The 14,506-nt window shown below is 40.6% G+C and overlaps 1 protein-coding gene across 7 annotated transcripts in view; it reads left to right on the top strand.

The window, feature by feature from the left end:
- ncaldb (neurocalcin delta b) overlaps window positions 1–14,271 on the top strand; it is a 37,391-nt gene extending 23,120 nt beyond the window's left edge. For 3 of the 7 annotated variants that reach the window (XM_036565902.1, XM_036565903.1, XM_036565898.1), the window contains exons 2-3: window positions 5,611–6,004; window positions 11,659–11,880. In XM_036565902.1, the coding sequence (XP_036421795.1) occupies window positions 5,627–6,004; window positions 11,659–11,865 (585 nt within the window). In that variant the 5' untranslated portion in view covers window positions 5,611–5,626 and the 3' untranslated portion in view covers window positions 11,866–11,880. Of the gene's footprint in view, window positions 1–5,607; window positions 6,005–11,658; window positions 11,881–13,170 lie in introns of those variants that run through there. The other 4 variants (XM_036565901.1, XM_036565900.1, XM_036565897.1 and 1 more) reach the window with 2 other exon arrangements.
- The last annotated feature ends 235 nt before the right edge of the window (window positions 14,272–14,506 follow it).

The raw sequence follows: 14,506 nt of genomic DNA, 5'->3' as shown, positions 1-14,506 counted from the left end.
GGTTTCCTTAGCAAAGGGAGTGGTTCTATTTAGAACCTTGAGTTCTATATAGACCCATTTCATGCTTAAAGGGTTCTTTGCATGGTGAAATGGTTCTTCAGATTGATGGAGAATGTGCTGTATATGGTTCTATATAGAACCTTTTTGAAAATGTTCTATATAGCACCAAAAAGGGTTCTTCCATTGTTACAAGCTTGACATCGTAAAAATAGCAGAACCCTTTTTGGTGCTATATGGAACCCTAAGCAACACATTCTCCATCAGTCCGGAGACAAATTTCACACCAAACCACTCTGAATGACAGAAATGTAGAAAAATAGGTGGAATTCCTATTTAACACTAGACCTGGTGTATATTCCACTGATTCTCCATTAAAACCCTTTAATCTCTGGGCTTAATCTGCGTCCGCCGATGCAGAACAAAGGCTTCCTGATGACCGCTCACTAATATGCAGTGAAAATCCCTCTAATTCAGCAGCAGCGAGTGGGTCAGTAACGGCAGATATCGCAGGTGTCCACATCGCGCACAGAGCATTAAAACACTGATTAAAACAGTGAATGAAACCTGCAGCTCCGCTTCCCTTCGCTCTTCCGCTTTTAATCCATTAGTCATTTTAAACTTCTGGTGATTATTTCCCGGGGTGCCTTTGCTTTAGTGATTGTGGCTGCAGTTCGAGAATGTTCAGTTCAGTAATTTCATTTCGGTAACACTTTATTTGGAGGAGTCCTTTGTAGATGATTAATAAACTCTTAATACATTATCAGTAACACATCAACAACATATCAGCGAAGTAGCAGTAGTGAAGCATTTGAATGAGTTGAGGTGAATATCTTGGAAGATGTACTGTTGATACTTGCATTAAGTAGATTTATAAAACAGATAGTTCTGGTCCTAAAATCTGATTGGCTGAGCCCTTGTAAAATCCACAATATACCACTCTTACAACGCCTCACAGCAACTGAACTCTATCACTGCGGCACGAAAAACCCTTCTGCTGTTAATGGAATAATCTTTGACTTTAATGCTGCTCACATGGAGCACCGAGTGAACTGATGAAGTGGGAACCCGTTTTTTTGTTTAAACTGAGGCTGACAACTTATGTTCTTAACTAGAAGTAGACTGGTCAGCTAGCTAACAGGCTAAAAGAAAGAAAATGACAGTATAAAAGTCTAAAAATGTCACTTGAATAGATATCACACTACAAATGTTCGTGTTTCAGTCAGAAGTCGCGTCAAACCCAGACTGAATCCCAAACAGCTCTGTACTCCCTAAATAGTGTTCTAGCTATGAAAGTTTGAAATTCCAGCCTCTACAGCCAAACAGTGCATCATGTATCGAGTGTGGATGTGTCTGAATCCCAAATGACTGTTTCTTAGCTGTGTTTTGCTCTGTTGGGCTGCAGGACCCAGTATTTAAACTCCTACGTAGTGCACTATGTAGGGAGCAGGGAGCCGTTTGAGATTCAGCCCCAGGGTGAGAAGAGGGCACCACTGGACTGGTGCTAAATAAGACTCACGGTGGTGATTTAGTGACCAAAAATTGCTTCTAAAGGGAAAGTTTTTGCATTAAACAGTGCTGTGTTATCATATGATCACTGTTATACAGCAAAAGGTTAAAAAGTTCATGAAATGACCGCAATATACAGCGATGGGTGACCAAACGTTTTCCTCATTCGGCAGTCCATAGTTGCTTGGCCACGATACCGTACTGTACAGTACAGTAAAGGAACTGCATTTCTTGGTGGAATACTTATGTCAATTATTATTAATAATAAATTATTTTCAGAAGAAGTGTATATTTTATCATATTTAACGTTGGCCACTGTTTTATAAAAGCAATAAGCCACTTGAGGCAGTGATTTTATCAAAGGGAAGGGAGTTTTACTCTGCTATGAGCTCCCTTCCCATGTCCGCAGTAACCCATGGCCTCTCATGGCTTATTGCGTTAGTATTGCACCTTACCCAACCTTACGCAAAGCCTGACCCTAACCCTGGCCCTAATCCTAACCCTAACCTTAACCTCAGCCCAAAACCTAATCCTAACCCTCATATGTTACTGACATGTTACTGAGAGTCAGTTGAGTGTTTGTTTCATTTAAAAATGACCACTGAAAATAAAGCTTCACCTTGATTTCTATTCAGTGAATTGCTGTTAGTTACATACAGTCGTGTGCAAACGTCTGGACACAGCTGCTGAGATTCCATGTTAGCGTTGATTTTCTAAGTGAAAATAAGTCAACACATCTCACAAAGGTGGTTCTTCAAGGGTTCTTTAGTAAAGACAGTGGTTCTATGTGGAACTACGAACACCATTTGCATGCTTAAATGGCTCTTTGCATGGTGAAATGGTTCTTCAGAATGTGTTGTATATGGTTCCAGCACCAAAAAGAGACCTGCTATTGTTGTGATGTCAAGCTTCTAACAATAGAAGAACCCTTCTTGGTGCTATTTAGAATCCTTTACAAAAAGGTACTATATAGAACCACATACAACACATTCTCCATCAATCCGAAGAACCATTTCACCATGCAGAGAACACTTTAAGCATGCAAATGGTTCTATGTGGATCTCATGGTTCTAAAGAGGACCATTGAGTTGACAGAGAACAAACTTCTGCACATTATAATGCACAATTATTGAATTTAACACAAAACATAAAATGCAGTCTGTGCAAAAGTTATAGCACATTTTATACTTTATGGTTCATTTGTTTCCAGCATGTATTTGATAAGTTAAAATGTGTTAAATAAATAGAAATCGTTTATTAAAATTAGCAGGAAAATGCCGTATTTGAGCGTGTTCTCTGTAGAGGATGTGTTGACTTATTTTACTTAGAAAATAAACAAAACATGCAATTTGACCAGCAGTGCCCAAACTTTTGCATGAGATTCTATGTGCAGTAAGTCAATAAAACACTAATTTAAAAAGAAAAATATGTGGTGTGAAATATTTAGTCTTCAATCACTTTTCCTAAGAAGACAAGATAATGCGTCTGTGGCTAACGCTACAGATGGAGGCTCTCTCTCTCTCTCTCTCTCTCTCTCCCTCTCTCTCTCTCTCTCTCTCTCTCTCTCTGAGCTGACAGGCTGATGGAGGGTTTCCTGTTTACTGGATGTGTTTCAATGAATCTCTTTCCTCCATTAAAGGGCCCATATCATGGAAAAATTCACTTTCTACACTTTTACTTTTCAATGTAAAAAGTTGTAGTATATAAACAATAAGATTTCAAAACGTACCGTCAACTCGCAAAAGCGAAAACATTTACACACACAACGATCAGGCGTAACATGATGACCACCTCCTTGTTTCTACACTCATTGTCCATCTTATCAGCTCCACTTACTATATAGGTGCACTTTGTAGTTCTACAGTTACAGACTGTAGTCCATCTGTTTCTCTGATACTTTGTTAGCCCCCTTTTACCCTGTTCTTCAGTGGTCAGGACCCCCATGGACCCTCACAGAGCAGGTACTATTTGGGTGGTGGGTCATTCTCAGCACTGCAGTGACACTGAGGTGTTTAACAACTCCAGCAGCACTGCTGTGTCTGATCCACTCAGACCAGCGCAACACACACTAACACACCACCACCACATCAGTGGTGAATAACCGACTCTAAATGTAGGTATTGTGATATAAACCGAGTCTGTTCTACAGTTTCTCATTAGGCTGAATGAATAACCGACTCTAAATGTAGGTATTGTGATATAAACCGAGTCTGTTCTACAGTTTCTCATTAGGCTGAATGAATAACCGACTCTAAATGTAGGTATTGTGATATAAACCGAGTCTGTTCTACAGTTTCTCATTAGGCTGAATGAATAACCGACTCTAAATGTAGGTATTGTGATATAAACTGAGTCTGTTCTACAGTTTCTCATTGGGTTGTCTAGTTGTTATGACCTACATAGTGGAGTTTATAGGAATTAGTGCACCATTTGAGGTTTAGAGTTTCAATTATAATAATGGAATTGAATTTCAATCAAACTGATCAAAGACTGTAAATAAGAGCACGGATTTAGAGAAATTGTAAGAACAAAACATACACAAAACTACTCTACAGAGGACAATCTCTCTCTCTCTCTCTCTCTCTCTCTCTCTCTCTTCTCTCTCTCTCTGTCTCTCTCTCTCTCTCTCTCTCTCTCTCTCTGTCTCTCTCCCTCCCTCTTTCTCTCTCTTTCTCTCTCTCTCTCTCTCTCTCTCTCTCTCTCTCTCTCGCTCTGTCTCTGTCTCTGTCTCTCTCTCGCTCTCTCTCTCTTCTCTCTCTCTCTCTCTCTCTCTTTGTCTCTCTCCCTCCCTCTCTCTCTTTGTGGTTGCAGTCTGGTGCCTGCTGTGCTGTTAGCGTTAGCGCTCTGTGAGTGAAGCAGGTTGTGGTGTGAGAGAGTGATTTGAATCAGGAAGTGATGCTGCAGCTGTAGGGTGCTGTGCAGTGGAAAGTTTAGCTGGTGGAGAGGTGCGGTGGGGAGAGGTACGGAGTGGAGCAGTGTGGTGAGGTGCACTGCAGTGTGGTGGGGCTTCAGGCTGGGTCTGTGTGAGGCGCTCGGTCGTTTCATGACATTTACACACAGAAACATTGAGAGACGCTGTGGTGGTCAAACACACTGAGCCCTCACTCAGACATCCAGCATATAACACCTGAAGAAACTATATAAGAAACTAATATATATATACATATCTATCATACCTCTCTCTCTCTCTCTCTCTACACATATATATATATATATATATATATATATATATATATATATATATATATATATATATATATATATATATATATATACATACAAGATATATATTTTGCTGCTGTTGGAACAAAACCTTGTATCTTCATTTTTGTTGTTTTGCAGTTTGACATAATTTGAAAACTCCTGTTGCTCTTTACATTGTGTGTAAATGTCATGATGAATGGACCACACACACACACACACACACATATATATATATATATATATATATATATATATATATGTGGAATATACATAGAATGGTACTATATGCAGTCTATGCTGTCTTGTTTTGCTGTAGATTTTTACTGAGCTGATCCCCGTTTGAAGGCTGTCAGTGACTGTATGTGTACCTGATTTTTGTTGATATTTCAGGTTTGCTTGATTGAAAAATAATCAGACATTTTAAAAGGACGAATATGTCTAAAATAATAATAAATAAATAACTATGCAAAATATATGTATCTACATATCTGTGAGTGCACCTATATTACCTACAACCGTGAACATAAACAAAAACTTTCCATGAATTTGCAAGTGAAAAATGGACTTGTGGTTTCTGACACTGTGTAACTCAGTGTTATCATAAACAAGGGGTAAATAGCAAACACAGTAGCCTAAGACATCTGAAGACTCAATGCAATTCAGATCAGTTCAAATCAATTCAATTCAATATACTTTATTGTCGTGGCCATATTTACCTGCAGTAAATGTAAAGTAACACTCTCTCTCTCTTTCTCTCTCTCTCTGTTTCTCTCTCTCTCTTCTCTCTCTCTTCTCTCTCTCTCTCCCTCTCTCTCTCTCTCTGTCTCTCTCTCTTCTCTCTCTATCTCTCTCTCTTCTCTCTCTATCTTCTCTCTCTCTCTGTCTCTCTCTCTGCAGTAGACTCGTACTCGTCGTGATGGGGAAGCAGAACAGTAAGCTCCGTCCTGAGGTGATGCAGGATCTGGTTGAGAGCACTGAGTTTACGGAGGCGGAGATCCAGGAGTGGTATAAAGGCTTCCTGCGGGACTGTCCCAGCGGAGCCCTCACCATGGAGGAGTTCAAGAAGATCTACGGGAACTTCTTCCCCTACGGAGACGCCTCCAAGTTTGCCGAGCACGTCTTCCGCACCTTCGACGCCAACGGCGACGGCACCATCGACTTCCGGGAGTTCATCATCGCCCTCAGCATCACCTCCCGCGGCCGGCTGGACCAGAAACTGAAGTGGGCCTTCAGCATGTACGACCTGGACGGAAACGGCTACATCAGCAAGGCCGAAATGCTGGAGATCGTACAGGTGCGTCAGGGGGTTTCTGTCCAGAAACAATGTCCAGACTTTGGAGTAAAACCAGAGGACAACAGTGCAAACCTAGAGTTTAAGGTTTAGAAAAATTCGTATAATAGATGCTTCTATATGTGATATATACAGGACATATTCCTATTACATATAGGTACTTACATATAAAACATACTATTAAACATAGATGCTCACACCCGATATGTAGATAAATATATATTATTTATTTATTATTATTTTAGACCAATTAGTCCTTTTAAAATGTCTGATTGTTTTTGATCAAGCAAAACTGAAATATCAACTTATAGATTTATATATAAAATACATATAGGACATGTTATTAGGAGATATAGATGCTGTAGCTGTATATAATACATAGGGCTGGGCGATAAAATGATAACGATAAGTATCGCGATATAACTTTTCCTCGACAGAGCGATAAGACAGGTTCGATAAATGTTCGATATAATACACCATTCTCACACTTCCACGTTTTAGCGAAAGCCCTGGTGGCGCTTTCTACTTCAAGGAAAGCGACACTACTCTGCTGTCGCCAGGAGAGGGCGCACTTCAGAATTTTTCGACTTGATTAGAGAGGGAGGGGGCCACGAGTAAAAAAAAGGGTCGCCAAATATACTTTAGCAACGGCTGAAACGCAGAGTTATACAGTCCCTGTTTGAGTGGATGTTATCGGCGATCTGTTCTCCTGTGACCGAGTGTGAGTGACGAGGTCAGTGGTGTAACTGTACTGTCCTACGGTGAACTCACCTCTTTCCATGCATCCTAACAGCTTTAGCGGTGTTAAATCACGTCTGCAGCGCCGTGTTACAGCGCCAAACCGCCATATTTTAGTATTAGTGCATTCTCGAGCAACGAAAGGGAAAGAAAGAAGTGGGTTAATGTTCGAAAGTAAACTGAGGAAGCTGTGAGGCACTGGAGAGCGGGAGAGCGCTGTCTCTCCAGGCTAGCTGTTTTTAGCTGCTGGCTAACTTGAAGCAGCGCTCCGGCACAACACGGTAAATTGATGATACGGTAGATCAAACAAGACACAAAATCACCGCTTTCAGTTTAAACATGCCTAAAAGGAGGACTCTGTGACTGGTGTGAGAGATTCACACTGCAGATAACGCTTTTACACAGCGAGCGTCAGATACACTGCGGTTCACCCCTTAAACTACTACGGTAGCATAGAGAAACCCAGCCGTCTAGCTGGTGTCTGAATACTGTAATCTGCTCTGACATGGATGTGGTAGGAGTGACCGCAGTGACCTACCGAACCGAGCTGACGTTGTTGAGAAACTAAAGAGTTTAGCGCTGTTGTTGGCCACTTGTTTAGCATTTGTAGCGGGGTAGCCGAGCGCTCGTCACCAGACAGCTAAAATAATCTGTTTTCTTTCTTAAATCATGACTATTACAAAAATTGCAGCTGTGCATTTCCAGCTGATAAAAACAGCTCAAAAAACTTTCTCCCACTGTCCCAAGACAGATTAGTGAAATGTTCCACTGTTTGCCGAGCGTTTGTCATGATCGGACCATAAGCGATAGTTTAAAACCACAGTTAACCCCATTTGCATGCTTAAATGGTTCTCTGCATGGTGAAATGGTTCTTCAGACTGATGGAAAATGTGCTGTATATGGTTCTATATAGCACCAAAAAGGGTTCTGCTATTGGTACAATGTCAAGCTTGTAACCAGAGGATATACCGAGTAGACAACAAAGCACTCTTTGTAAGTGGCTCTGGATAAGAGCATCTGCTGAATGCTGTAAATGTAAATATACAATATACAGCACGTTCTCCATCAATCTGAAGAACCATTTTACCATGAAGAGAACCATTTAATCATGCAAATGGGTCTTTGAGAACTCATGGGTCTATATAGAACCATTGTCTTTACTAAAAACCGTTGTAGAAGCATCTTTTAAAGAGTGTAGGGTGTTATTATTACATATGAAATATATATGATGCATATTAGTACTTGGATACATTATGTGTAAACCTACATATGTTATAAATAAAAACTGTTGAATGTATTAGAAAATTAAATGTACAGTAGTCTTGGTTTAGACAGCTGCTCGTCAATCTGTACTGAATCTCAGACTTTTACTGAGAGCTTTCAGTGCACTCTGTTCCATCACTGCAGTCAGGCCTATTGTACTCTCCCTCCTCCACACCGTCCACCCACCGGCAGCACACACACGCTCACCACCTACCTCTGAAACACCTCCAGACCGGGACCTTACATCACACACATCACGACCAGACACTCAGCAGCCACGCCTCGCACTTCCACCTCTCACTTCCCTTTATCTTATAAAGATGACTCGCCTGCTCTTCCTTAAAGGAGCAGCTCTGTAGAAAATCCAGCTTATTCAAATTTACACCCCACAACCCCCTGGCCCAGGAGGCTGATACCTGATTTATTTTGCTGATATTAATTTACCGTAAATTTACTCATATAGTGTAAAAAATGTACAGGAACAGGAATTGCTACACGAAATATACATATAGGTGAATATATACATATAAGTGAACATGTTTGAAGGGCCAATATAGTAGAAAACTGAATTTTCTCAGTTTTTTTGGAAATAAAGGAGTTTGAGTGTTTTAGTATGTTAACACTGATAAAGTTTCATCATCATCATCATCGTCTTCATTATCATCACTTTTATTCATATTGTGCCTTTCCCATGCTCAAGGATGCTTTACAGTCAAAGAACATGAACACATTAAACAGTTAATTCAAGTATAAATGGAATAACGAAAACAAGTAAGAGATTTAAATGAAGACAGAGAGGTGGCATCCCGAATAGACTGGGGGGAGATCACTCCATAATTTGGGAGCTACTACACTAAATGATCGACCACCCATAGAAGTCAGTTTAAACCTTGGAACATGAAAAAGGCCCATATTTTGCGATCTTAAACTTTATGTTTCAAAACATACCGGTCCATACTGTCCATATACGGAAACTGAGGACGTTTCCACACTTGTCCTGAATACTTGATTACACACCCAGGACTGATTCTGGGCTCGTTTGGGGGAGGAGCTCATTATTGTTTGCCTTCACACACAAGAATTCCTTCTAAACCGTAACTGGACTGATGCGCAATTCCATACGACACTTTTCTGAGTGCAGGCGGGCAAAATGGTCAACACTGGCTTCATCCGTTTGCTGCTTTTTACTGTTTTCATTAGATACAAACACTCAAGTGGAACAGTTAAGAGTTTTTATGAGTTGTGGCCATTTGTGCCTGAATGCCTTCTTCACTTCATATATCTATGACCTTCTCCTCTGCTGTCCATGACACTCCTCTCCCGCCATCACGAAACTTGAAAAGGGAAGTGATGCGATAAGTCGAAGCAGTCGCGTTGCAAAATGAACCAATCATGGAGCGAAACCCAGACCACCGATTTCAGGAAGACCACAGATCAGTGCTATGGACGCTCCTGGGCTCCAAAACTGCTTTCACACTCGACCAAACATACCGAACTCGCAGAGCAAGTAGAGCTGGGTCTGGAAAAAAGCTCTAGTGTGAAAACGCTGCATAAACTGCCTATTTTGCTTCTGTGATGTCACAAAATCAACACATTTACATATGTCCGCCTATATGGCCTACAGCAGTTTGGCCCCACCCACTCACATTTAAGTTATAAGGAGTGTTTCAGCCCGGATTGCTTTGTAAATGAAGCACAGCCAATCAGAACAGAGTTTGTTTACGTATATCAGCCTTAAAGGCACAGTAACAGAAACAGCCTGTTTAATTCTAAGAGAGAAATGAATAAAATCCAAAAAAAATAAAATGCAAGACAAATATAGGATAGAAATACTAACAGTAAACACTTATACTTTATAAAAATAACACACATAGTGCTTCCAGACAGTATAAACGTTTGGAAATGATGATATTAAAAATATGATGGCATTTCAAAATGAACTTTAAACAAGTAAAACTACACCAACAGCTCCCCGGAATCAAGCACATAAATTTGACACAACATGGGAGGCTTTCATTCAGGCTATGAAGTGTGATAAGCACAAGCGATTAGCCTGCATTAAGGCCAAGCTCACGTTCAATTCACATTTAAACTTCTTATCAACAAGAAAACGAGTTCAAATGCCGATTCTGTGTTTTACTGATCTGTTGGAGTGTTACAGCCTGTCTACATCGCTCCACTTAAACTGCCAGGATCTCTCAGCTCAGCTGGTGGAAGATCATTTTCTTATAAAACCCCTGAACTTTGGAACTCCTTTCCAGATAATGTTAGGAAGTGAGGTTGATGGATGTATTTAAGTCCAGATTAAAAACATATTTTTTACACTGAATAAAAAAAGTTGGTGTTTAAAGTTGAAAAGTGAGTTACCGGGCCGGATCAATATTTTGAGTTAAGTAAAGTGTTGAACAGAGAGTAAAACACAGATTCTTGCTCAGCTAATTTACTCGGGTTAGTGCTGGAGCAGGTAACACACAGTGCCCTCCTCCCGGGCCGAAAACCACAGAGCGAAAACTACTCAACACAACAAACAACTGCTTTTACATCAGGACTCTGAAAGCTCCTCTGTTGACACTCTGCCAGGAGTTTTTCCAGCAATCAGAGACACGTTTGGAGCAGACAGAGAAGAAGACGAATGGCTTCGTGCCATGCGGGAGTGATTTTAGACGACCAATTAACACCAGCAGAAGTGATGAGTCAGAACAGCAGCTCCCAGCGGAGCTTCCCTGAGCAGGAAACGGAGCAGGGCCGCAGCGAGGGGGGCAATAATTGTGATGAAACCACGCTGGGCTGACACTAATGGACCAATTATCCTCAGCATCAGGACAGAAAGCAAAACAGATGGTAGTTTCACATCATTCACAATCTCAGTGAGTTGTCTTAAGCGTCGCAGGCTTTGCTCCGAAAGTGTTCACTTATTCTCCAACCCCTACATTTTCCAACAAATTCCATTGTACTCTACCGAAACCATTCGCCGAAAAACATCATTATTCTCCAAACCCAGTCATTCCCTAACACCACCATTCTCCAACAAACACCCTCATTCTCCAACAAACACCCTCATTCTCCAACAAACACCTTCAATACGTTCTCCAACAAGCACCACCATTCTCCAACAAACACCATCATTCTCCAACAAACACCTTCAATACATTCTCCAACAAACACCATCATTCTCCAACAAACACCATCATTCTCCAACAAACACCTTCAATACATTCTCCAACAAACACCATCATTCTCCAACAAACACCATCATTCTCCAATAAACACCTTCAATACATTCTTCAACAAACACCATCATTCTCCAACAAACACCATCAATACGTTCTCCAACAAACACCATCATTCTCCAACAAACACCTTCAATACGTTCTCCAACAAACACCATCATTCTCCAACAAACACCAACATTTTCCAACAAACATCATCAATACGTTCTTCAACAAACACCTCTCACTGCAGGACGTACAAACTGTCAGTCATGATCAGGAACAGTTCTGTTTGTGGAGCTGAATAATGTTCACACACTGTTTTTGGTGAACGGCAAGTTTTTCCGATGTTCAGGAAGAACCACGTCAGTGAGCTGCGCTTCCTGTTAGTGCTCTGAATGTGACCTGGAGCTCTGAACTTCTGCTCCTGTGCTTCTCTCCCCTCAGGCCATCTACAAGATGGTGTCCTCAGTGATGAAGATGCCGGAGGACGAGTCCACGCCTGAGAAACGCACAGAGAAGATCTTCCGCCAGATGGACACAAATCGTGACGGTGGGCCCATCTTTCCTCCATTCACTCTTTCTCTCTCTCTCTCTGTCCGTCTGTCTGTCCCTCTGCCTCAGTACCTCAGTACCAGTGTCTTGTTTTGTTAGCGGTGGGCCGAGGGGGAAAAAAAAGAATAATACACAAATGAAGAGGGTGTGTTGGTTTCATGTAGAGTTTTAATATGTATTTTATATCACTTCATCATATTTTTTGCTAAAATACATCAAGAAGGCAATTTTAAAAAGAAAAATAAAGTAGGAATTTTATTTTTAACATAGATTTTGGGTTTTTTTTTTTCCATACAACCATGTGATGTGTACAAAAATGGCCCAAAATGGCAAAACATCAAGCTTTTAATGGTCTTAACATCAAATTATTAGTCAGTAAATTAGCAGGAATTAAACAAACAGCTGCAGTAAGTCAGTGTAGGAGAGCTTTTCTCTTTGACTTCTTTCAGTGTTGAAGTTTAGTGTGTGAACCTGCAGACAGTCTTTCACTGACAGAAGAGTCAGTATTGATCCACTCAGCACTGACGGCTTCAAACAGCTGAAAAACACTGCAGAGCTAGTTTGTGTTTAATGCGAGACCAAATATTCTCTATACACTCATAATTAAAATGGTCATTCAAGGGTTCTTTAGTAAAGGCAATGGTTCTATATAGAACCATGAACACTCAAAGAACCATTTGCATGCTTGAAGGGTTCTTTTCATGGTGAAATGGTTCTTCAAACTAATGGAGAATGTGTTGTATATGGCTCTATATAGCACCAAAAGGGTTCTGCTGTTGTTACAAGCTTAACAACGTTACAGTAGAAGAACGCTTTTTGGTGTTATATAGAACCACTTTCAAAAAGGTTCTATATGCAAGCATGTACAACACATTCTCCATCAGTCTGAAGAACCATTTCACCATGCAGAGAACCATTTAACCCCTTAAAATCCCAGGCTTATTACATACTAAGGCTTATTATTCAGTAACTACAGGGACTTCAGTGCAAACTAGTTGAGCTATTCTTAGGTTATAGAGATGTGTAATAAAACCTGGCTTTTTAAGGGGTTAAGCATGAAACAGTTCTATATGGAACTCATGGTTCTAAATATAACCCATCCCTTTACTTCAAGAACCCTTGAAGAACCGTCTTTTTTAAGCACTGCAGCCTAAAACTTGCATTCGGAACGTTTTATCCGAGAAACGTTAACTTTTCAGGAGAAAGAAAAACGTTCTTAACTCTGAATGGAAGTCAATTGAACTGCATTTAATTCCAAGTAATTTCCGGTCATTTCTGTTGCTCCATTCATCTCGGAATTTTAACACAACGTAAAGAAAAACTACTGTTTTCGAATTCTGTAAAAACAATGAAAAGCAGCTCAGTAGTCCTGTCTGACCTTTTGACCTCTGTCTTGTGCCTCAGGTAAGCTGTCTCTGGAGGAGTTTGTCGAAGGAGCGAAGAATGACCCGTCCATCGTGCGGCTCCTGCAGTGTGACCCCAGCAGCGCGGGACAGTAAAGCCGGAAGGCGCCCCCTGCTGTTCCAAACGTATTAATGCAGGTCCTCTCCTATTAACTTAAATACAGATCAGATTCCCAGAGGAAACATGTTGGTGGGATCCTCCTGGAGAGCAGGCGAGGGGCTTTCTGCCCAGAGAAGCATGTACACACATCACTCATCACTCACCCCCACCCCTACCCCCGCCCCCCACACACATTCACCCGTCACTCCGGCCCCCCAAGACACTGACCCGCGGCTGTGTGTGTGTATATGCATCTCTTCGTCTCTGGGACTTTTTTAAAGAGGAAATGAGCACTGTGAGGCTGTGAGGCTGCGAGGCTGCGAGGCTGTGCTCGATGAGTTTGTCCAGTGTGAGTGGACAGAAGCCATTTAGACGGACTGGTGTTGTCTAATGTCGGAATAACGACTGAACAGGTATGGAAAATAATCACCAAAAGCCCCAAATTTTACCACCCAAAAAAACTAATTTGATTTATTTCAGCGATCATGAAGTGCAATCATCGCAATTCTCTCTGCAATTTCTCTGAAATTCAGAACTTCCCCACCTAATAACATTTCACTAACATTTTTAATATGAGTAAAATGAGTGAAATGCTCAAACTAAGGCTGGGCCGTCTTTGCCCAGATGACTTTTTTACTTGAAGTTTTTTGTGACATTAAATATAATTTAATAAGAGCTAGGAGCAGATTTGGTTAGATGAGTCCAGTGTAACGGTGCTCCATTCAGGAGTATCACAGAAATAAAACATGTACCAAAATTAGGCTACACGACTCTGAGGATACGTCAGAAACTCGTTTTATACTGTTAAAAGCACTTCTTCACACTTGATTCACGAGATTTAGCAGTAATATTGGGATCATTCCACACCAGTTCATCCAGGGCCTGGCAGATCACATCATGGACTTCCAAAAAAATTCAAGAAAATTTTTTAATTTCGTTTGCACAACCATGCCAAATTTTAAAGATGTGCTTCGAATATTTTTTTAGTTATGTTTTTTTAAAGTTTGCCCCATTAGGTTGTAAATCACACCTTTAATATTGAGTGTAGCTGCTTAAAGAATGCCAAACAGAGCTAAAATATTAAGTGGTTATAAATACAACAATAAATACGATGATAAATAATGTTTAACTTTAAATCAATGTACTTTTTATGTCAGTGCGTAAAATTAGAAATGTAATACTTCAGTTAATATTACAATTATTTTTTTGTTCTTTTTTTGTTTTTCTTTATTTATTA

Source organism: Colossoma macropomum, unplaced genomic scaffold (genome assembly GCF_904425465.1).
Source record: "Colossoma macropomum unplaced genomic scaffold, Colossoma_macropomum, whole genome shotgun sequence".
Taxonomy (NCBI): domain Eukaryota; kingdom Metazoa; phylum Chordata; class Actinopteri; order Characiformes; family Serrasalmidae; genus Colossoma; species Colossoma macropomum.
Note: the sequence above shows the minus strand (reverse complement) of the source record. Positions and strands in the feature narration are given on the sequence as shown.